Source organism: Scyliorhinus torazame, chromosome 6 (genome assembly GCF_047496885.1).
Source record: "Scyliorhinus torazame isolate Kashiwa2021f chromosome 6, sScyTor2.1, whole genome shotgun sequence".
NCBI lineage: Eukaryota > Metazoa > Chordata > Chondrichthyes > Carcharhiniformes > Scyliorhinidae > Scyliorhinus > Scyliorhinus torazame.
This window is the reverse complement of record NC_092712.1, coordinates 312,494,821-312,516,950: the sequence shown is the minus strand read 5'-3', so window position 1 is coordinate 312,516,950 and position 22,130 is coordinate 312,494,821. Positions and strand designations below refer to the sequence as shown.

Here is a 22,130-nt window from a genome sequence, read left to right as displayed (position 1 = left end):
CATCCCTCTAGCAATGAAGGACAAAACTCCATTTGCCTTCTTAATCACCTGTTGCACCTGTAAACCAACTTTTTGCGACTCATGCACTAGGACACCCAGGTCTCTCTGCACAGCGGCATGTTTTAATATTTTATCATTTAAATAATAATCCCTTTTGCTGTTATTCCTACCAAAATGGATAACCTCACATTTGTCAACATTGTATTCCATCTGCCAGACCCTAGCCCATTCACTTAACCTATCCAAATCCCGCTGCAGACTTCCGGTATCCTCTGCACTTTTTGCTTTACCACTTATCTTAGTGTCGTCTGCAAACTTGGACACATTGCCCTTGGTCCCCAACTCCAAATCATCTATGTAAATTGTGAACAATTGTGGGCCCAACACTGATCCCTGAGGGACACCACTAGCTACTGATTGCCAACCAGAGAAACACCCATTAATTCCCACTCTTTGCTTTTTATTAATTAACCAATCCTCTATCCATGCTACTACTTTACCCTTAATGCCATGCATCTTTATCTTATGCAGCAACATTTTGTGTGGCACCTTGTCAAAGGCTTTCTGGAAATCCAGATATACTACATCCATTGGCTCCCCGCTATCTACCACACTGGTAATGTCCTCAAAAAATTGCACTACATTAGTTAGGCATGACCTGCCCTTTATGAAGCCACGCTGCGTCTGCCCAATGGGACAATTTCCATCCAGATGCCTCGCTATTTCTTCCTTGATGATAGATTCCAGCATCTTCCCTCCTACTGAAGTTAAGCTCACTGGTCTATAATTACCCGCTTTCTGCCTACCTCCTTTTTTAAACAGTGGTGTCTCGTTTGCTAATTTCCAATCCGCCGGGACCAGTCCAGAGTCTAGTGAATTTTGGTAAATTATCACCAGTGCATTTGCAATTTCCCTAGCCATCTCTTTTAGCACTCTGGGATGCATTCCATCAGGGCCAGGAGACTTGTCTACCTTTAGCCCCATTAGCTTGCCCATCACTACCTCCTCAGTGATTACAATCATCTCAAGGTCCTCACCTGTCATAGCCTCATTTCCATCAGTCACTGGCATGTTATTTGTGTCTTCCACTGTGAAAACCGACCCAAAAAACCTGTTCAGTTCCTCAGCCATTTCCTCATCCCCCATTATTAAATCTCCCTTCTCATCCTCTAAAGGACCAATATTTACCTTAGCCACTCTTTTTTGTTTTATATATTTGTAGAAACTTTTACTATCTGTTTTTATATTCTGAGCAAGTTTACTCTCATAATCTGCCTTACTCTTCTTTATAGCTTTTTTAGTAGCTTTCTGTTGCCCCCTAAAGATTTCCCATTCCTCTAGTCTCCCACTAATCTTTGCCACTTTGTATGCTTTTTCCTTCAATTTGATACTCTCCCTTATTTCCTTAGATATCCACGGTCGATTTTCCCTCTTTCTACCGTCCTTCCTTTTTGTTGGTATAAACCTTTGCTGAGCACTGTGAAAAATTGCTTGGAAGGTTCTCCACTGTTCCTCACCTGTTTCACCATAAAGTCTTTGCTCCCAGTCTACCTTAGCTAGTTCTTCTCTCATCCCATTGTAATCTCCTTTGTTTAAGCACAAAACACTCGTGTTTGATTTTACCTTCTCACCCTCCATCTGTATTTTAAATTCCACCATATTGTGATCGCTCCTTCCGAGAGGATCCCTAACTATGAGATTATTAATCAATCCTGTCTCATTACACAGGACCAGATCTAGGACCGCTTGTTCCCTCGTAGGTTCCATTACATACCGTTCGAGGAAACTATCGCGGACACATTCTATAAACTCCTCCTCAAGGCTGCCTTGACCGACCTGGTTAAACCAATCGACATGTAGATTAAAATCCCCCATGATAACTGCTGTACCATTTCTACATGCATCAGTTATTTCTTTGTTTATTGCCTGCCCCACCATAATGTTACTATTAGGTGGCCTATAGACTACTCCTATCAGTGACTTTTTCGCCTTACTATTCCTGATTTCCACCCAAATGGATTCAACCTTATCCTCCATAGCACTGATGTCATCCCTTACTATTGCCCGGATGTCATCCTTAAATAACAGAGCTACACCACCTCCCTTACCATCCACTCTGTCCTTCCGAATAGTTTGATACCCTTGGATATTTAACTCCCAGTCGTGACCATCCTTTAACAATGTTTCAGTAATGACCACTAAATCAGTCATTGACGATAATTTGCGCCATCAACTCATTTACCTTATTCCGAATACTACGAGCATTCAGGTAAAGTACACTTATGTTGGCTTTTATACCTCTGTTTTGAATCTTAACACCTCGATCAGTAACCTCTCCTAAGTTATATTTCCTCTTAACTTTTCTCCTAATTTTCCTTGTCGTTGAACCGATATCTTCCTGTAACAACCTGCCGCGTCGCTTTCCATTTTGTTTTTACTTCCCGTTTTATTCCTTTTAGTATTCCTGGTCCTACTCACTGATCTCCCCTCAGTCACTGTACCTTGTACTGTCGCCCTTTTTGATTTTTGACGATGGCTTCTCTGCCTTACACTTTCCCCCTTACTGCCTTTTGTTGCTGTCCCTGTTTTACTATCTTCCGACTTCAATGGGCGTTATTCATTATGCACTTTCAAGAACTGGATAACATTGAACATTTGTTGCCGCGGGTGGGTGGGAGGGTTGGGGGAGGGGGGCGGTGTGTGTTAACGGCAAAATCCATAAAATAGGCGTGATCCCTAATTCCTTTTTGTCATTTGTTTGTGTGAACATGCGGGCTAATGTTTGGGGTTTGGTGGGAGGATGGGATCGTTGTTATTGATATGGGGATTGACATATTTGTTACTGATTATTGTTTCTTGTGGGTGGGTGTAAATTTGGGAGAAAATGTGAAAAAGGAGAGTAAAAAAATATTTTAAAACAAAAGTAGGGTGCTCTTTCCAAGGGCCAGTGCAGACACGATGGGCTGAATGGCCTCCATCTGCACTGTAAATTCTATGATTCCACGCCACTATTCTGACCGGGGGTCTTTCACCATCAGCCCCCCTTCCTATTCGCCATCATCGTGACCCCGGGCCCTGCCCTTCAGGATTCACCTGCCCCATCCCTTTGTTGCTATCGACCCCCTCCCCTCTCTCCCAGAATCCCCCCACCCACTTCCTCTTGCAAACACCTCTCCCAGTATCGATCCCATCGCCCCATCTTTCACACCTCCCAGGCCCATCAAAACATTTTCGAACAGATCCCAACGACCTCGGCCCCTCCCCCCCCCACCCCCACCACACTCGCGTTCACTCGCCAACCTTCGCTTGCTGGTGTGGAGGCCCCTGCCCAGGAACCCCCTCCTCTCAATCTCCTCCCCCAAAATCCAGTCCCTGAAAAAACTAACAAACAAAGCCAGTGCAACACCGCGCCCCAGAGATCCACCATAACCGCAAAGCCCAATACAATTGCAACCAGCCACAAACAAAGGTAACCCACTGTAGCACAATCAATCACTCACGAGACGAGATGAGGAGGAGTCAATCGATGGCTTTATTACGCAGACTTGTTCCCCAGCAGCACAGTTACAGAATGCGGCTGCTGGGAGAACCCGGGCTCTTATACTCCGCCTTACTGAGTGGAGCCAGTAGGCGGCTGATCCAATCGGGACCCAGCGTCTATCCACCAATAACCTCTCGGCATCACAGGGTACCGTAATACCCCTAATACTGCTGCTTGGATTTGGGAATACCGACTCGTGGCGTTTTCGTGTAGGACACAGGTCTCAATGACGGTCGCTAGGGTGAGCTGCTTTACTTTGAGGAGCTGCTGTCGTAGGGGGTCCGACTGAACGCCAAAAATGATCTGGTCGCGTATCATGGAGTCGGAGGTGGGCCCGTAGCTGCAAGACTGCGCAAGGATGCGGAGGTGCGTGAGAAAGGATTGGAAAGGTTCATCCTTACCCTGCAAACACTGTTGGAACATGTAGCGCTCGAAACGTTCATTCACCTCTACGCTGCAGTGAGTGTCAAACTTGAGGAGAACAGTCTTGGACTTTGTTTTATCTTCATCATCCGCAAAGGTGAGAGAGTTGCAAGTGTGGATGGCATGTTCCCCGGCCGTGGAGAGGAGAAGAGCAATCTTTCTGGTATCCGAGGCGTCCTCCCTGTCTGTGGCTTCGAGGAAGAGCTGGAAGCGCTGTTTGAAAATCTTCCAGTTGGCCCCGAGGTTGCCGGCGATGCGGAGCGGCGGCGGCGGGCTGATGTTGTCCATGTTGCAGGATGACGGAATGCTGGCGGAAGGCAGATCACTTGCAGGTAGGTCTAAGAAGTGCTAATATCCCTCAACTCCTGGTATCATGCTGTGTTGGGTGCTCTGGATCCGTGGAACACACACAGGTCACCAACACCTGAAATAGTGCAACACTATTTTATTGAATCATTAACTGTTGTAACATACTCTGACTGTGGGTCCCCACGAGGAGGAACGGGTCCAAGCGATTGAGCAACTCCAGGGCATCAGCCTGGATGAGGGCGGCCATTTTGCACGCTTTTCGCGGACTCCACACATGTGCACACCAAACGAGGGGACGGCGATATCGAAGAACGTAATGCGCAGGCGCACCACGCACGACCGCACCGCGCATGCGCGGTGGCGCAGCAAACGTGCTGACGCTACGACGTGCGGCTCTGCCCATTTAAAACGGCAATGCCCTGTCAAATCTCGACAATGCCTAAGATGTGGCAAACTTGGCCACTATGCTTCCTTCTGCCGAGCAGCTCAGCCTGCCAATTCATATCGCTTCAGCCAGCCTCACAGGAATGTCCGGGCAATTCAACCCACGCAGCCACACCTCCCACACAGCAGTGACACCGAGGACCCGAAGGCACCTTTTCGAGTCGGTGTCGTGACAAAAAACAGGCTGTCCCCGAAGCAAAGACACCAGCCGCTGTCGGTATGCAGCATCGGTCCAGACGATGAGTGGTGTGCCACCCTGACGGTCAACCAGAATTTGTCGCCCACCTCAGAGACTTAATTTGTGAACTTTGTGGACTTTCTGACTTGTTCTGTTCTTCCGTTTGATCGTTTACATGGTTTGTATATAGTGTTCATCTCGTTATTCTTGTGACATACTGTTTTTCTGCACCAGGCACCTTCCCATGTAAATAGCTTAGTTCTCATGTACATAGTCCTGTAAATATTTTGCACACACGTAGTCAGGGACATTCTCACCATACACTATTTATTGCCACGCAGGTACATTCTTTTATAAAAGGGGGAATGTCATAATATACACCAGTATATCATGGTGCAGACACACACTGATGGACACACAGTGGGACCAATCAGCATACACAACACCGCAGCCAATCATCAGTTAGAGCACACGCACTATAAAGACAGGGGGCATCAGTGTTCCCGCTCATTCGAGCTGCAGCTAGCTAGGAGGACAGAGCTCACAGCCTGCAGTACAGACATTCACCATGTGCTGAGTGCATCGACTGGTTAGGACAAGGCAAAGGTCTTTAGTTAAAGCTAGTATCGTGTTAACCCACAGTCAGAGTATGTTACAACAGTTAATGATCCAATAAAATAGTGTTGCACTATTTCAAGTGTTGGTGACCTGCATGTGTTCCACGGATCCAGAGCACCCAACACAACAGTAAGGATCAGAGTGCATTCAAAGACTGGGCTGACAGAGTGAGGAACATCCAATACACTGAGAAACAGGCCATTAGCTTTCCCCGATTACACTTGGTACAGTTCTTGCGATTTGTTTGCGCCCGGCGTTGGGCAATGCGAGCATTTCTGTAAATCGTCAGTCATTACAGCCAGATCCTCGGGGTCAGGGGGGAAAGCACCACGACCCCTACAATCCTTACAAAAAGAGGCAGCCACCGCAGATGAAAATGTGTTACTGTGGTTGCCCAATCACCCACTAAGATGTGTGTTGATTTAATCTTTCCTCAATATAACTTGTGCTCTGATGTTTAATATAATTTTCATTTAAATTACTAGCAAACAAATGGAACACACGCACATCAAAGGGGAGGCGGTGGTGTAGTGGGTGAGTAACCCAGAGTCCCAGGGTATTGCTCTGGGGACCTGGTGAAATTTGAATTCAATATATTAAAAAAATCTGGAAATAAAAGTCTAATGACGGCCGTGAAACCATTGTCGATTGTCGTAAAGATCCATCTGGTTCACTAAGGAAATCTGCCGTCCTAACACACTATGGCCTACATGTGACTCCAGACCCACACAGCGATGCGGCTGACTCTTAACTGCACCCCCCCCCCACACCTCCCGAAATGGCCCAGCAAGCCACTACAAGGGCAATTAAGGATGGGCAACAAATGCTGGCCTAGCCAGCGATGTCCACACCCCAAAGAAAGAATTTAAAACACAAGGATTTTAATTGCAATTTATCCTTCCTGTTTATTGGAGATCATCAAACCAGGGGACGACTAGGAATCAAGCCAAGATTGGACTCCCACTGCCCTACATATCCATGCCCCACCGTCCCACCCAGGCAAGCAAATGCCCATCAGAGGACAGAAATATGGTCCATTGTTAGTAACCCATTCTCAATCATCTCTCCAGAATAAAAAGTGTTTTTAAAAAAAATTGTTAGAGTACCCAATTCATATTTTCCAATTCAGGGGCAATTTAGCGTGGCCAATTCACCTACCCTGCACATCTTTGGGTTGTGGGGGTGAGACCCACGCAGACACGGGGAGAATGTGCAAACTCCACACGGACAGTGACCCAGAGCCGGGATCGAACCTGGGACCTCGGCGCCGTGAGGCAGCAGTGCGAACCACATCGCCACCGTGCTGCCCTCCAGAATAAAAAGTTAGCATTGCTCCATCATATGTTTTAAAAATCAGACAAGTATGTCACATGGAAAGTTGAGTAACATGACGCGGCCCAAATTTAGAAAACCATTTCCAACTCCGCGCAGATTGTTTGGACATGTACAATCACCAGGGTTGCCAACTCGTGACTGAATGTGTTCTTGTGAGGTTTCATCACATGACTTTCAACTCATCCACCATTGTGACCCATGGCCTTCCTACGCCAATTAGAAAACAACTGGATGATGCTCGACTGTCGGCCAAACAGCCTTTGTTCTTGAACCCCCATTTACAACAGTTTTGCATCTGATTAAAAAAATAAATTCATAAAGAAAATGGCAAAAGATAACAATCTTTTTTTTTTTTAAACGCCCCGATTTTTTATTCTCCAGGGTCGCAACCAGTAGCTTCCTGGAGACCCCAGGCCGACCCTGGAGGGTTGGCAACAGTAACAATCACTCCTCCCGGTGAGGATTTTCAGTGCTTTGCGCTGCAGTTTGGTGTCCCACTGGAATCACTTCACACACAAGCCTTCCAGGTGGGAAACCTTTGTTCCATGTGTACTGGCTGGATAAGAATTCAGATCCTGGAGCCCCAACCTAGCCCCAATTGTGAATGTTTTCCTAACTATAACAGTGCAACACCCAACCAGGAAAACCATGTCGTGCCATGAATATTTAAATAATGTCATAAGTTTCTTTATTTCATTAATGTCCCATTGTTTATATGCAGTTTTGCGTTATCGATTACATGCAATTAACTGTTACCAATGAGTTCAGTACCTTGCTAAGGTTCCATCAAATAGAAATGCTTCCGTCATGAGGAAGAACCTTTTTTTTGCACTCGAGGGAAATTAACTTACAGGATTAGAGGAAGAGAAGGGGGGGGGGGGGGGGGCGAGGAGAATGGGACTGATTGGATTCCCCCTCCAGAGAGCTGGCAGGGATTTGATGGGAAGAATGGCCTTTTTCTGTGCCATAAATGACACCATATGCAAAGACGACGTTCCCGGGAATGCAATTTTCTCATTTCTTGTACCAGAGTGGGAATCTGAGTTCAGACTTTTAAGACAGGTCAAGGGAAAATTTAACTTTGAACCTTGCCGCTTTAGTTGAGATGGGTGAAAGCAAAATCAAAAAGTACGTTCCAAACATGAGTTCGTTGTTTGAGGTTTTTTTTGCGATTTAGAATGTAATAAATTTTTAAACCTTTTTATTTCCGATTTCTTTTGGATGTGCAATGTGTTTCGGTTTCTTTAAATGATACCACTTCCTAATTGAGAACTGTTTCTTGCAGAGGGCTAGCAGGATGACAACGGGTCGAATGGTCTCCTTGGTGCTGCAACTATTCTGTGATCCCAGAAGCACATTCCTGAGTTTATCCCAACATTTAAGATTAAGACCAACATCATATTTTTTCCTTAAATCAGCTACAATGCGAGTTATTACACGTCATAACAGGATTACAATCTTCGGAAATCCAGGGCGTGGGTGGAGGAAACCAGGAGCTACATTTTAAATTTGGATGCCACTTCAGCATTGGAACAGCGAAACGCGCCGACTAAATCAGGAGAGTTGATTGAATTTCAGTAATTACAAATTAATAATTCACCTGGAAAACAGTCTTGGCCAAAGAGCAGAAAACACACCATCAAAGATGACTGCAGATCCTCAAAGCAGTTCCATTTCTCCAACTGGGTTATGCATCGTCGATGTACCAATCCATCATTTTTGTTTCTCCTTTCAAGAGATGTGGGCGTCACTGGCAAAGGCCCAGCATTTATTGCCCATCCCTAATTGCCCTTGAACTGAGTGGCTTGCTCGGCCATTTCGGAGGACATTTAAGAGTTGCATGTAGGCCAGACCAGGTACGGAGGCCTTCATAATAGTGGACCAGATGGGTTTTTATGACAATTGATGGCACCATTGCAGAGTCCAGCTTTTACATTCCAGATTTTTAGCTAATTTAATTTCCACCAACTGCCCTGGTGGGATTTGAACCCACATTCCCTGGAACTTTCATCTGTCTCTCTGGTTACTAGTCCAGTGCCATTGCCACTAACACCACCATCTTCCTCCTTCAATCACGTTGATACTGCAGCAGACCGTTCCACAACAGAGCCTTTCCTGTTTTGGGAATTTAATTAATGACAAATTCTGTTTCAATACACAAAAAAACCTTTTTAAAAATGTGCATCCTTTAGAACATTCACGTAAAGCTAACTTCAATACATTTTGGTAACATTGTGGTTCTGTAAAACAGGGATTCTCAGATCAGTCTTTCCTGTCTTTTTTTTTTATACAAACGTTGCAATTTGAATTGATCGAAAATGTATTTGGAAACCTAGTGTCCGCTTCTCATTTCTCCCTCTTCAGCGGGGAATAACATCACTGCCATTGTGTGGACTCCTCCAAGTGATCAGACTCAATGCTTCATCGTCAGCCTATGCAGACTTGAACTGAACATCTTGCTCGCGGGTCTAGTATTTAGGCTGGTAGATGGAGCCAGGGGTCCCGCTGTCAATGTGTTGCAGGTGGCACGCGTGGCACAGCAAGCGTCCGTCTAGTGGGTAGCAGCGGTGATCCTCTTCGTCATTCAGCTCCATCCCACATTCCTAGAAACGGCAGACAAATGAGCATCAAAATGATGTTAGCAAGGGGGAGGGGGATCTTTACGACGGGGCAGGCAGGCATGGTGAGGGGACCAATGAAACTATTCACATATTGGAACAACGTGGATTGCTTTGGTGAAATAATTCAACAACCAATGGCACTGATGAAGCACCTGTCGTGTTGGGTGCTCTGCTACATAGACGAACCAACATGGTTGCGGAAGGTACAACTCAGTTTTATTACTAACAACATTAACATTTGTAAACTGGTTACTGTGGTTCGTTCATTACCCTCTAACCTGTGGACCCAGTCTTAACACTATCTTGGAGAGGCACTCAGCACATGGTGAATGTCTGAGTGGCTTGCTGTGAGCTCTGTGCCCTGAGCTGTCTCCTGCTGGAATGAATCGGAAGTGTTGTGTTCCCCGTTTTATAGTGCGTCTGCTCTTGCTTGTGATTGGCTGTGATGTTGTGTGTGTATGGATTGGTCCGTTGATCTGTCCATCAGTGTGTGTGTGTGTTTGCATCAAGATGTTTATCCGAATATCATGACAGCACCCAATTCTGCGGAGAAAATGCCTCTGTTCTCAGCTGCCCTGTCAGACTACCAGGGTCATCAGGTATTTTTTTAAGGCAGAGATAAGATAGATTCTTGACTAACGAGGAAGTTGAAGAGTTTCGGGGGTAGGCAGGAAAGTGGCATTGAGGCCACAATCAGATCAGTCGTGATCTTATTCAATTGTGAAGCAGGCTCGAAGGGCCCAATGGTCTCTCCAAATTTGTGCCTTTGTATGATTCCAGATCCTAACAACAGCCATTATAAAATGCTATCTTAACTCTTTGTTACTTGACTGTCAATGACACCTTGGTGAGTTCTGCCATGCATCTTGTAGGTGGCACACACTGCTGCCATTGTGCGTCAGTGGTGGAGGGAGTGAATGTTTAAGTTGGTGGAAGGGGCACCAATCAAGCGGGGCTGCTTTGTCCTGGATGGTGTCGAGCTTCTTGTGTTGTTGGAGCTGCGCTCATCCAGGCAAGTAGGGAGTATCCCATCGCACCCCTGACTTGTGCCTTGTAGATGGTGAGTCAGATGGTGAGTTACTCGCTATAGCATTCCCAGCATCTAACCTGTTCTTCTAGCCACAGTATTTAAGTGGCTGGTCCATTTCAGTTTCCAGTTAAATTGATCAATAGTAACCTCCAATATGGCATGAGATTCAACCACTTAACATAATGGGGGGGCGGTTAGAAGTCAGAGATGGTCATTGCCCGACTCTTGCATGGCAAAAATTTTGCTTGCAACTCATCAGCCGAAGCTTGAACGTCATCCAGGCCTTGCTGCACACAGACACAGACCAGAATCCCTCTGGAATGTGGCCCAAATTCTCCTTTGTTAACTCTCAGCATATCAGGCTCTGGGACAATGCTGACTAGGAGGCTGCTCTTAACCGAGCCCTCATCCAGAACCACAGTTACGGTGCAGAAGGCCATTCGGCCCATCGTGTCTGCACCGGCTCTCCGGACGAGCATCATGGCTCAGTGCCGTTCCCCTGCCTTTTCTCTGCATCCTTGCACAAATAATCATCCAATTTCCTCTCTAATGCCTCCATTGAACCTGCCTCCACCACAATTCCAGGCCGTGCATTCTAGACACCAACCACTCGCTGTGTGGGAAAAAGAAATTCAGCACATAAGCTGCTTTTAAATCCATGCCCTCTCGTTCCCGGTCCTTTTACGACTGGGAGCTGTCTCTCCCTTTCTACTCTGCCCAGTCCCTCCATGATTATGAACATCTCTATCAAATCTCCTCTTAACCTTCTTCTGCCCTCCCCCCCCCACCCCCCAAGAAGAACAGTCCCAACCTCTCCTATCTACCCTCACAACTGAAGTTTCCATTCAACCATTCTTGTAAACCTCTTCCTCACTCTCTCAAATGCGTTCAAATCCTTCCTCTAGTGTGGCGCCCAGAAAGGTGTACAATATTCCAGCTGAGGTCTCACTTGTGTTGTTAAGTTCAGAATAACCTCCTTGCTCTTGGACGGAATGCCCCTATTAATAAAGCCCAGAATACCATCTGCTTTATTAGCTGCAGTCTCCACCTGTCCTGCTACCGCCAATGATCGAGGCACATCTGCACCCAAGCCCCTCTGCTCCTGCACCTCCTGAAGAATTTTACTCCTCATTTCACATTCCCTCTTCACGTTCTTCCTACCAAAGCCCATCACCTCACACTTCTGCACATGGATCCAAAACCCACGTACATGCATTTTCCAGCAGGGGATCAATCAGACAATCAGCAAGAGTGGAGTGGAAGTCCTTCCCGATATTATCTGACCCAAGGAGAAACAAATCCAGTTATTAGTGCCCATTGTTATGGGCCAGGGTTTAGAGAACCCCAAAGTGTATCATGGAGTTCACCTGACCCACAACCTTTACTAGATTGTGGTATGGGGAGCACACGGCCCACTCTACAGGTGTGGTACAGCAGAAATAGAAAAGTATTTTTTAAAGCAAAACAATGTTTATTCTATGAACTCAAGTTAACCTTTTTAAAACAGAGTGAACATCTTAGCAACCATTAATTCAAATACAACCCCCAAAGAATACAACACTAAGTAATCCTTTAAGCTTTCCGTTTCACATCCATAAGACTTAAAACACCTTTTACCAGAAGCACATCAGGTTAAAGTCACTACAGTTATTAGTTTTAAATCACCAGGATGGATTTACAGTCTTCAGATTCAGAGAGAGATTCATACACCTTCTGGCTGTGATGCAGCTATCCAGCTCTGAAAACGAAACTAAAACACACCCTGCAGCAAACAGCCTAAAACGAAAGTAAAAAGCTGACAGACAGCCCAGCTCCACCCACTCTGACATCACTGCAGTAATAAACGCCCATTTCTTAAAGGTACTCTCACTACAGATATTTATATACATACCTATTTATAAACACCCATTTCTGAAAAGTACTCTCACATGACACCATCATTGAGCTGGCTGAGATCGGAATTTGGATCTCCCTCTATTGAATACTCAGTTATTCTGTGGATGGTGTGGCTATTACTGTGGAGGCTGCAGTCCCCTGATATGCCTCCACCGTAATGTTGCTTATTGTTGCAACGGAACGCGCCCATAACGGAAGAATAAATGTACTTGAGGTTTACAGCAAAGGTCCCGGAGATGAGGGGATTGTCGCACGATGAGCGACTGAGTAAATTGGGCCTATACTCTCTATCGTTTAGGATAATGAGAGATGGTCGCGTTGAGACAGACAAGGTTTGAAAGGGGTTTGACAGGGTCGAGAGCTCGTTTCCTCAGACTGGGAAATCTAGAACACAGGGGCATGGTTTCAGGATAAGTGGCCGGTCAGATGAGGAGAAATATTTTCACTCCAAGGGTTGGAATTCTCTAACCCCAAGGTTCGGCGAGCGTCAAGGCTGGGACAGAGTAGAGACGGTAATACTGTCCTGGACCCAGCGGGGGTGAACGAGGTGTTTTCAGGACTTTGATAGTAAATTATATGAGTCAGATCCCCCGGCTAGGGTGGAGGGGATGAGGCAATATCTGGATCAGTTGAGGATCCAGAGGGTGGAGGAGGACCTGGTGGAGGGGCTGGGAGCCCCAATTGAGATTGAGGAAATAATCAAGGGGCTGGAGGGCATGCAGCCGGGTAAGGCCCCGGGGCCTGACGGCTACCCGGTGGAATTCTATAAGAAGTTTTCGGAGATATTGGGCCCACTGCTGGTGAGGACATTTAACGAAGCAAGAGAGAAGGGAGTCCTCCCCCCAACAATGTCACAGGCCTCGATTTCATTGATCTTGAAACGGGAGAAGGATCCGGAGCAATGCGGGTCATACAGGCCAATTTCTCTACTGAATGTGGATGCCAAACTGCTGGCTAAGATACTGGGCACAAGGATAGAGGACTGTGTCCCGGGGGTGATAGGGAAAGACCAGATGGGATTTGTAAAGGGCAGGCAACTCAGGGCCAATGTTCGAAGGCTTTTGAATGTTATTATGATGCCCTCAGAAGGAGAGGAGGTAGAGGTGGTGGTAGCGATGGATGCGGAGAAAGAAGGCTTTTGATAGGGTGGAGTGGGATTACCTGTGGGAGGCGCTGGGAAGGTTTGGGTTTGGTGAGGGCTTTATTGACTGGGTGCGTTTGCTCTATCAGGCACCAGTAGACGGTGTGCGTACGAACCGGCTGAGGTCCGGCTATTTTGAACTACACCGAGGGATGAGGCAAGTGTGCTCCCTCTCCCCGTTACTGTTTGCGCTGGCCATAGAGCCATTGGCCATGGCGGTAAGAACCTCTAGGAACTGGAAAGGGCTGTTTTTTGGGGGGGGGGGGGGGGGGGGGGTGGAGCACCGGATCTCCCTCTACGCAGATGACCTGCTCTTGTACATTTCAGACCCGTTGGGAGGGAATGGGGGAAGTAATACGAATCTTGGGGGAATTTGGCAATTTTCCGGGGTATAAATTGAACATGGGGAAAAGTGAGATGTTCGCGATCCCAGGCAAGAGGGCAGGAGAAGAGACTGGGAGAGCTGCCACTTAGAATGGTAGGGAAGAGCTTTCGATATCTGGAAATCCAGGTGGCCCGGAAATGGGAGGTACTACACAAGTTAAACCTATCCCGGTTGGTAGAACAAATGGAAGGGGACTTTAAGAGATGGAACATGCTCCCGCTATCACTGGCGGGGAGGATACAGACCGTGAAAATGACGGTCCTCCCCAGATTTCTGTTTGTCTTTCAGTGCCTCCCCATCTTCATCCCCAAGGCTTTTTCAAGCGGGTGAATAAGATTATCTCGGGCTTTGTGTGGGCGAGTAAAACCTCGCGAGTGAAGAAAGTGTTGCTGGAGCGCAGTTGGGGGGAGGGTGGGTTGGCGCTGTCGAACCTCTGCAATTACTACTGGGCAGCTACAATAGCCATGATTAGGAAGTGGGTTGTGGGGGAGGGGTCGGCGTGGGAGCGGATGGAGGTGGCGTCATGTAAAGACACCAGTCTGGGAGCAATGGTAACAGCACCTCTTCCGTTCTCGCCGGCCCGATACTCCACAACTCCGGTGTTAATGGCGGCTCTGAGGATCTGGGGGCAGTGGAGGAGATATAAGAGAGTGGAGGGAGCATCGATTTGGACCCCGATTTATAACAACCACAGGTTTGTACCGGGTAGGCTAGGTGGCAGGTTCCGGAGTTGGCAGAGGGCAGGAATTAGAAGGATGGGGGATCTATTTATAGATGGGAGCTTTCCCAGTTTGAAAGCTTTGGAGGATAAATTTAAATTGCCAGTAGGGAATGGTTAGGTATTTGCAGGTGCGAGACTTCCTGAGAAAACAGGTGCCGGCCTTTCCACTGCTGCCGCCACGGGAGATACAGGATAGAGTAGTTTCCAGTACCTGGGTGGGAGAGGGGAAGGTATTGGATATTTACCAGGAGCTTTCGGGGGTGGAGGAAACTGCGGTGGAGGAGCTTAAGGGCAAGTGGGAGGACGAGCTAGGAGGAGAGATAGAGGCGGGTCTATGGGCGGATGCCTGAAGCAGGGTTAATACCTGCTCATCGTGTCCCAGGCTTAGCCTGATAAAATTTAAAGTAGTCCACCGGGCACACATGACGGTGACTAGGATGAGCAAGTTTCTTGGGGTAGAGGATAGGTGTGCGAGGTGCGCGGGAAGCCCAGCAAATAATGTCCACATGTTTTGAGCATGCCCGAAGCTGAAAGGCTTTTGGCAGGGTTTCGCTAAGGCAATGTCCACGGTGCTAAAGTGGTGCAGAGTCCGGAGGTAGCGATCTTTGGAGGGTCGGAAGATCCGGGAGTTCAGGGGGTGAAAGAGGCCGACGTCTTGGCCTTTGCCTCCCTGGTAGCCCGGAGATGGATCTTATTAATGTGGAGGGACTCGAAGCCCCCGAGTGTAGAGACCTGGGTTGGTGATATGGCTGGGTTTTTCAGTCTCGAGAAAATAAAGTTCGCCTTAGGAGGGTCAATGGTTGGGTTCACCTGGAGGTGGCAGCCGTTCGTCGACTTTCTCAGGGAAAATTAAAATGTCAGCAGATGCAGTATTCCAAAGGGCGGGGGGGGGGGGGGGTTATTTCAGCATGTTCATGTCATTGCTTTTGTTACTGTTATAAAAATTTTCAAATACCTTAATAAAATATTATTTTAAAAAAAGGCTGGGACAGACGGATTTTTGATCGTTCAGGGCAAATCAAGGGATATGGGGAGCAGGGCGGGAAAGTGGAATTAAGGTCGAAGGGCAGCCATAATCATACTGAATGGCAGAGCAGGCTCGAAGGGCCGAAAGGTCTACTCCTGCTCCGAATTCGTACGTTCTTAACTTTCTGAGCATCGAAACCACGATGGGGTTTTTGAAGAACCCGATATTTTAGTTAAAGACGATGACTTCAAATATAAATGCAACGTCACGTACAAGGAACTTCTCAACCAAATCCTTCTGCCCCTCCACCTGACAAAACGGCTAGCATCTATCCACAGAGTATCCGGGAACGTACACACTAGTTTGACCATTGGGTCAAGTTTTTCCTGTGAACATGAAGCCCACTGGTGCCTTGTCCAGTCCGTCGCCTAATTCACCGATATATATTAGGCAAATTAGTGGTCTTGTGGGTAAGGAACGACATGTTCAACACTTGCCCCGTGAAATGCAGGCATTGGTTTAACAAAGCACAAAGAACAATGTGTATTGCTGAATTGCCCTCATCAGGACACTTTCCAATTGGTGGCGGTGTTGTCACGGAGAAGGCATCAGTTGATGGTGTCTGACAGTTAGCTGCCAAGCATTTGTTGAAATTTAAACCAGGCAGCTCAACCCCGATTGATCAAGGCAGGAATGAGTCAACAAACAGCTGTCACTTTTATCTGAAACAGGAGCAATGTGTGTATATGTTCTTTCTGTCCGCAAAGAACAGGTCCGCACCTTCCTGGCTAACAGATGGCACCCAAGTAATGTACAGATCATCAAACCTGGTCACCACCTCCTCAAAGGGTACGTGATACACCTGCTCCCTTGAATGCTCAATGGATTTGCAGGAGAGGGTCAGCCATGACCTAACTCGAGGGGATGAATGGTCTCCTCCTGTTTACATGTTCCAAACATGAGCAGAAATGAGAAGAAGGGCAGCACGGTAGCACAAGTGGATAGCACTGTGGCATCACAGCGCCAGGGTCCCAGGTTCGATTCCCCGCTGGGTCACTGTCTGCGCGGAGTCTGCACGTTCTCCCCGTGTCTGCGTGTGTTTCCTCCGGGTGCTCCGGTTTCCTCCCACAGTCCAAAGATGTACAGGTTAGGTGGATTGGCCATGCTAAATTGCACTTAGTGTCCCAAAAAAAGTTAGGAGGGGTTATTGGGTTACGGGGATAGGGTGGAAATGAGGGCTTAAGAGGGTCGATGCAGACTCGATGGGCCGAATGGCCTCCTTCTGCACTGTATGTTCTATGTTCTAAGTGAACTAATTCCCAATGTTGATGATGGATTTGGCCCAAACTGCCGCTATTCGCAGGAGCAAGGTCGCTTCCCTGGACATGAGATTAATGAACTGTGGAATTCTGTCGTTGGCTTAAATCGAGTTTTCACCCACTTCCTATTTCCATGATTGGGATGAGGGAGCCTGGACAATGTGTCTCAGTGCTTTGTCTGGAGTGGCTCTTAATCTGATCAGAGCATTTCGACTGGGGTAAGGTAGATCCTCGCATCAAATTATTAGGGAGGAGTCGGATCTGATTTGCAATGGAAGCTTTTTTCTTTCTTTTTTATAAATTTAGGGTACCCAATTCATTTTTTCCAATTGAGGGGCAATTTAGCGTGGCCAATCCACCTCTCCTGCACATCCTTGGGTTGTGGGGGTGGGACCCACGCAGACACGGGGAGAATGTGCAAACTCCACACGGACAGTGACCCAGAGCCGGGATCGAACCCAGGTCCTCAGCGCTGTAGGCAACAGTGCTAACCACTGCGCCGTGCCACCCGCGGTGGAAGCTGATGGTGATGGCAACATTCAAATTTAAATCTCCCGGTCGCATGGTCATGTAACTCAAAAAGAAATTGCAGAAAGACCAGCTGGGTTTCATACGATTACTGCTAGCTTCGAATACATTCATTTTAAGGCTTTTCTTCCTCGGCTAGGACTCGGTAATCCGAGATTTATGGTCAAGTTACACCTCCAGTTTCCTGCCACTTTAAATTGACACACATACCTCGCACTGATAGCAATCCACATGGTAATCCTTATCCATAGAAACAACACGAATCGTTTCATCAGAGCCCTGTGGATATACGAGGATCAATGTTAAATATCTACAAGCAATTGTCATTTCCACTCTGATCATCTTGTATCACCCAGCAAACCCGCCCAATGAGGATGTGTTTGAGGTCAGCTTCCGGGCGACGGGCAGTGTGCCCAGTGCTCATATCCCAGGAAAACCGGAAACACGGGAACAACAGTAGGCCGTTCAGCGTTCCAACATTCAACTAAATCACGGCTGCTCTGTGGCCTACCTCCACGGAACCTGCCTTTGCCCCATATCCTGAATCCGTTTAGTTAACATAAATCTACCAATCTCGGCTTTAACATTAACAATTGACCGGGCATCAATTGCAAATTGCGGACGAGAGTTCAAGACGTCTACCACCAAGTGTTTCCTGATTTCATTCCGGATAGGGCTAGCTCTGGTTTTCAGACTCTGCTCTACTAGTCCCAAGACTCTCCGACCAGTGGGAACAATTTTTCTCCATCCACCCAATCAGCTCCCCTTATCATCTCGAAAACTTTGGCCACATCACTCTTTAGTTTTCTAAAGTACAACCCACATGTGTGCAATCTCTCCTTGTGATGTTACGTTTTAGGATGCAGGTATGGCTCTGGTGAATGTCCACTGTACTCCACACGGACGGCAGAGGTTCACCCGGCAATTAGGGATGGGCAATAAATTCTGGCCCAGCCAGCGAGACTCACAGCCCAAGAATGAATTTAAGAAAGCCTCTAACAAGGACAGTATCATCTTCCAAAGCTGTTATATGCCCAGAGCTGCCCATAGTGACTCCAGGTGTGGTCGGTTCAACCAGGGGTTTGTATAACTGAAGCCGGACTTCAACACACAGCTCTCGCTACCCTCCACCCTCCCATATTCTAATCTCCAAGATGTAAAGGCCAGCATCCTTTTGGGATAATTATGGTCAGTGCTATTCTCCACTGACGACATCTAAATAAACACAGCACTGAGCAAGGACCCATTCAAATGAACAGAGGCGCATTTCTCTTTCCGGCCATCGAGCGGCGCCAGATCGCAGGCAGAGGCAGAACTGAGGAATCGAGTTTCCAAATTTACACTAGATCCACACACAGGTGTACGGAATTATTGGGATCGTTCTGGTCCTGGTTTCCCCCCACACATTTCTGGGAACTCACAAATCTGTGCTCGAACCCCTGAACATCACCACTTCTACAAGGGGCCCCAACAGTTGTTTGATATATAAATGGATGCTGTTAACAATGGGGAAGTGCCTTAGAAATGAAGTTTGCAAACAGGCTGTCTCGTAACAGGATAATATGTTGACACACTGCAATAAGGTTGTGCGAGAAGACAAGTCTTGTCCAGGACACCAAGATATAGAACTACTGAGGTAGTATGGCAACCACTGTTACAAGCTAGAGCAGCCTAGTTATAAGGCGAAGGGCTGGTTTAGCACACTGGGCTAAATCGCTGGCTTTTAAAGCAGACCAAGGCAGGCCAGCAGCACGGTTCAATTCCCGTACCAGCCTCCCCGAACAGGCGCCGGAATGTGGCGACTAGGGGCTTTTCACAGTAACTTCATTTGAAGCCTACTTGTGACAATAAGCCATTTTCATTTCATTCATTTCAGAAGCCTTACACTGAGCAATATTGGGGAGTAAAATGGGGCGTAAACTTGCTCTAACTTCAGTGACTGTCCTCAGTTACATATCTTGCCCAAAGCAAATAAAACACTTCAGTGCAGTACTGACCTCTGCTGGTAGGATGGCTTGACCACATGCAGCACACTTTGGAGCCAACACTCTGAAAAGGGAAGTGCAAGCAGAAAGACACAAGGTTTTAGATGTTTATCTACACTGGCTGTATCTCAAAGCCCACAGTGCACCATATTAAACAGAATCCAAGCTGATTGGTGAAGTCAAAACCGAGACAGAACTTTACTTCACCGAGCGAGGTTGGATTTTTCCATTCTCACAGAGGCGAAGACGGTACAAAGGAACCGGCTGAACTCTTCACCTGAAATGCACATTGTCCGTCCGCTCCTCCTGTGGACCTGATTGCAGTGAGATCGTGAGGCCCAAGCGAGTTCCCCGTCACAGTAAGCAAACGTGGCGTGTCGCCAAGGTTGACAAAACTGGATCCCGGGAGAAAAAGAATTACTGCGGTCTCTTCAGATCCTTCCGAAGTCTCCCCACCCGGATCGCAAGCGTACCTTCTCCCTGTTGTTTCTTTGTCCAACCCCCCCCCCACCCCTCATTTGCCCACCACAACACAAACAGGGTCAAGGATCAAACACACCCAGGCTGCCACTAGTGGCTGTAGCCTCCCCGGGAATGATCCTCCCAACCTGCCCGAAAGCCAGTCTGACTGGCTGACTGACTTTCAAAAGAGGGGAGGGCGTGCACCTGGGAAGAGGCCACCCACTGTCAAATCTTAAACACCACAGCGTGTGAGGCGTGGTGAACGTATTATTCACCACTGTACTACATTGTAGCATGTGGGCTCCACCTAGTGACCATTGTACTGTACTACACTGATTGTATCATGTTGGTGCCCTTGTAGGCTCCGCCCCCTTGAGGGGAGGCGAGCAGCTACCCTGTAGGCGGCTTTCATTGCAGTGCAGTCGCAGGCAGGCACTGTTCTAGTTGATTAAAGCCACTGTTCACTTCTATTCTCTGTCTCATGTGAATTGATGGTCGCATCACGAGGATTTCCGGATTCCCTGTCCAAATCTTTGCGCCATTGCCGGGGTGGGGGTGGGGGTGGGGGTGGGGTGGGGTCACTGGTTAGTGATCAGTCACAACAACCGTGACATGTGACGAACTGCTCAATGCTTCTCAGCTGCCTCGTAGCGTGACCAATCCACCTCCCCTGCACATCTTTGGGTCGTGGGGGCGAAACCCACGCAGACACGGGGAGAATGTGCAAACTCCACACGGACAGTGACCCCGGGCCGGGATCGAACCCGGGACCTCGGCGCCGTGCTAACCACTGCGCCACCGTGCCGCCCCGAATTTGCGGCAGATGCTAATAGAACACGCACACCACATTGAATTGGAATGACTGTTGTTTTTCCCACGCACTTCAATATAGATTCATTGTGAAATCCCGGATCAGAGCTTGGAACTGTAAATACTGGCATCGAGGGGAACAAACACACCACTGGGATTGACGGACCAGGAGTAAAGTCCAGCCTTAGCTTTGTTGGAAAGTTGTGACATTGGGGATGAGAAAGCCACAAAAAACCGTCCCGCCAAAAAGGGTTTCTGATCATTTCTAATAACTTTGGCATCAAACGTCGACAGCCTTGTGGTTCACTCCAGCCTCTGGGGCCCTTCCTGATCTCCGAGAAAACTGAACAAACTCCCTTTGATGGAGTTTTCCCAACACTTTTAATTCAAAAGCATTACAACCAGAAGAACACAACCCAATACCAGTCTTCCTGTTCTTTCCCCCTGCAATCAGAGCACTAAATGATCATTCCACACAGACACAATCATTCTCTGAAGCTGAAAATCTATCAACTGACAATCTATGATGAGATTCTCATCGTCTTTCACCTCGCAGGCACTTGGGTAAAATTTACCAGTGAGTGCGCATGCGTTCGGTTAGAAACTTGGTGACGTCAATAATAAGGACATACGGGGTAGGAGCTGGAGCCGTTCATGGCTGAACTGACGGTGGCATCTACTCCACTTTCCTTCCGACCCCTCATAACCCTCGCCTCCCATGTTGATCAGAAATAGGTGGTCAACCCACCTACCCGGCACATCTTTTTGGGTTGTGGGGGTGAGACCCACGCAGACACGGGGAGAACGTGCAAACTCCACACGGAGAGTGAACCAGGGCCGGGATCGAACCCGGGTGCCCGGCGCCGTGAGACAGCAGTGCTAACCACTGCGCCACTGTGTTGCCGTCTACCCCTGATTCGTGCGTGTTCCTGTAATCTCGATCACACCAGGGCTTTGTAACTATTTGAAAACACTTCACTCCTGTCCTTCTACAGCTCTGTCTCACAAACTGCCCATGTGGCCAAATCCCTCCTGGCTACGCCACCAAACAGGTCCCAAGAGTCGGAATTTAAAACAGTTTAATTTAACAAAAAAGCTTGTGCTTCCTGTCCATTTTCCTTTGCTCCCACCGGAGAGAAAACTTAGTTTTATTTAATTAGTTAATGCCCAATTCCAACTAATCAATGCCATCGCTGGCTTTTTTTTGTTGTCTTTTGAATTCACATATCTTCCACTGATCAAAATGAATGTAGGACCAGCTGGAGATACTGCGGTTCTTTGCTCTTCTGGGGCCACTTCAACTTAACTTCCCACGAGTGGGCAGCACGGTGGCGCAGTGAGTAACACTGCTGCCTCATGGCGCCGAGGTCCCAGGTTCGATCCCGGCTCTGGGTCACTGTCCGTGTGGAGTTTGCAC

The 22,130-nt window shown here is 47.6% G+C and overlaps 1 protein-coding gene across 2 annotated transcripts in view; it reads right to left on the bottom strand.

The window, feature by feature from the left end:
* Positions 1-7,513: 7,513 nt before the first annotated feature.
* limd1a (LIM domains containing 1a) overlaps positions 7,514-22,130 on the bottom strand; it is an 83,574-nt gene continuing 68,957 nt past the window's right edge. For both annotated transcript variants that reach the window (XM_072510081.1, XM_072510082.1), the window contains 3 exons: positions 19,454-19,505; positions 17,667-17,735; positions 7,514-9,451 (listed from right to left, as the gene is read on the bottom strand). In XM_072510081.1, coding sequence (XP_072366182.1) covers positions 9,317-9,451; positions 17,667-17,735; positions 19,454-19,505 — 256 coding nt within the window. In that variant the 3' untranslated portion in view covers positions 7,514-9,316. The remainder of the gene's footprint in view (positions 9,452-17,666; positions 17,736-19,453; positions 19,506-22,130) is intronic.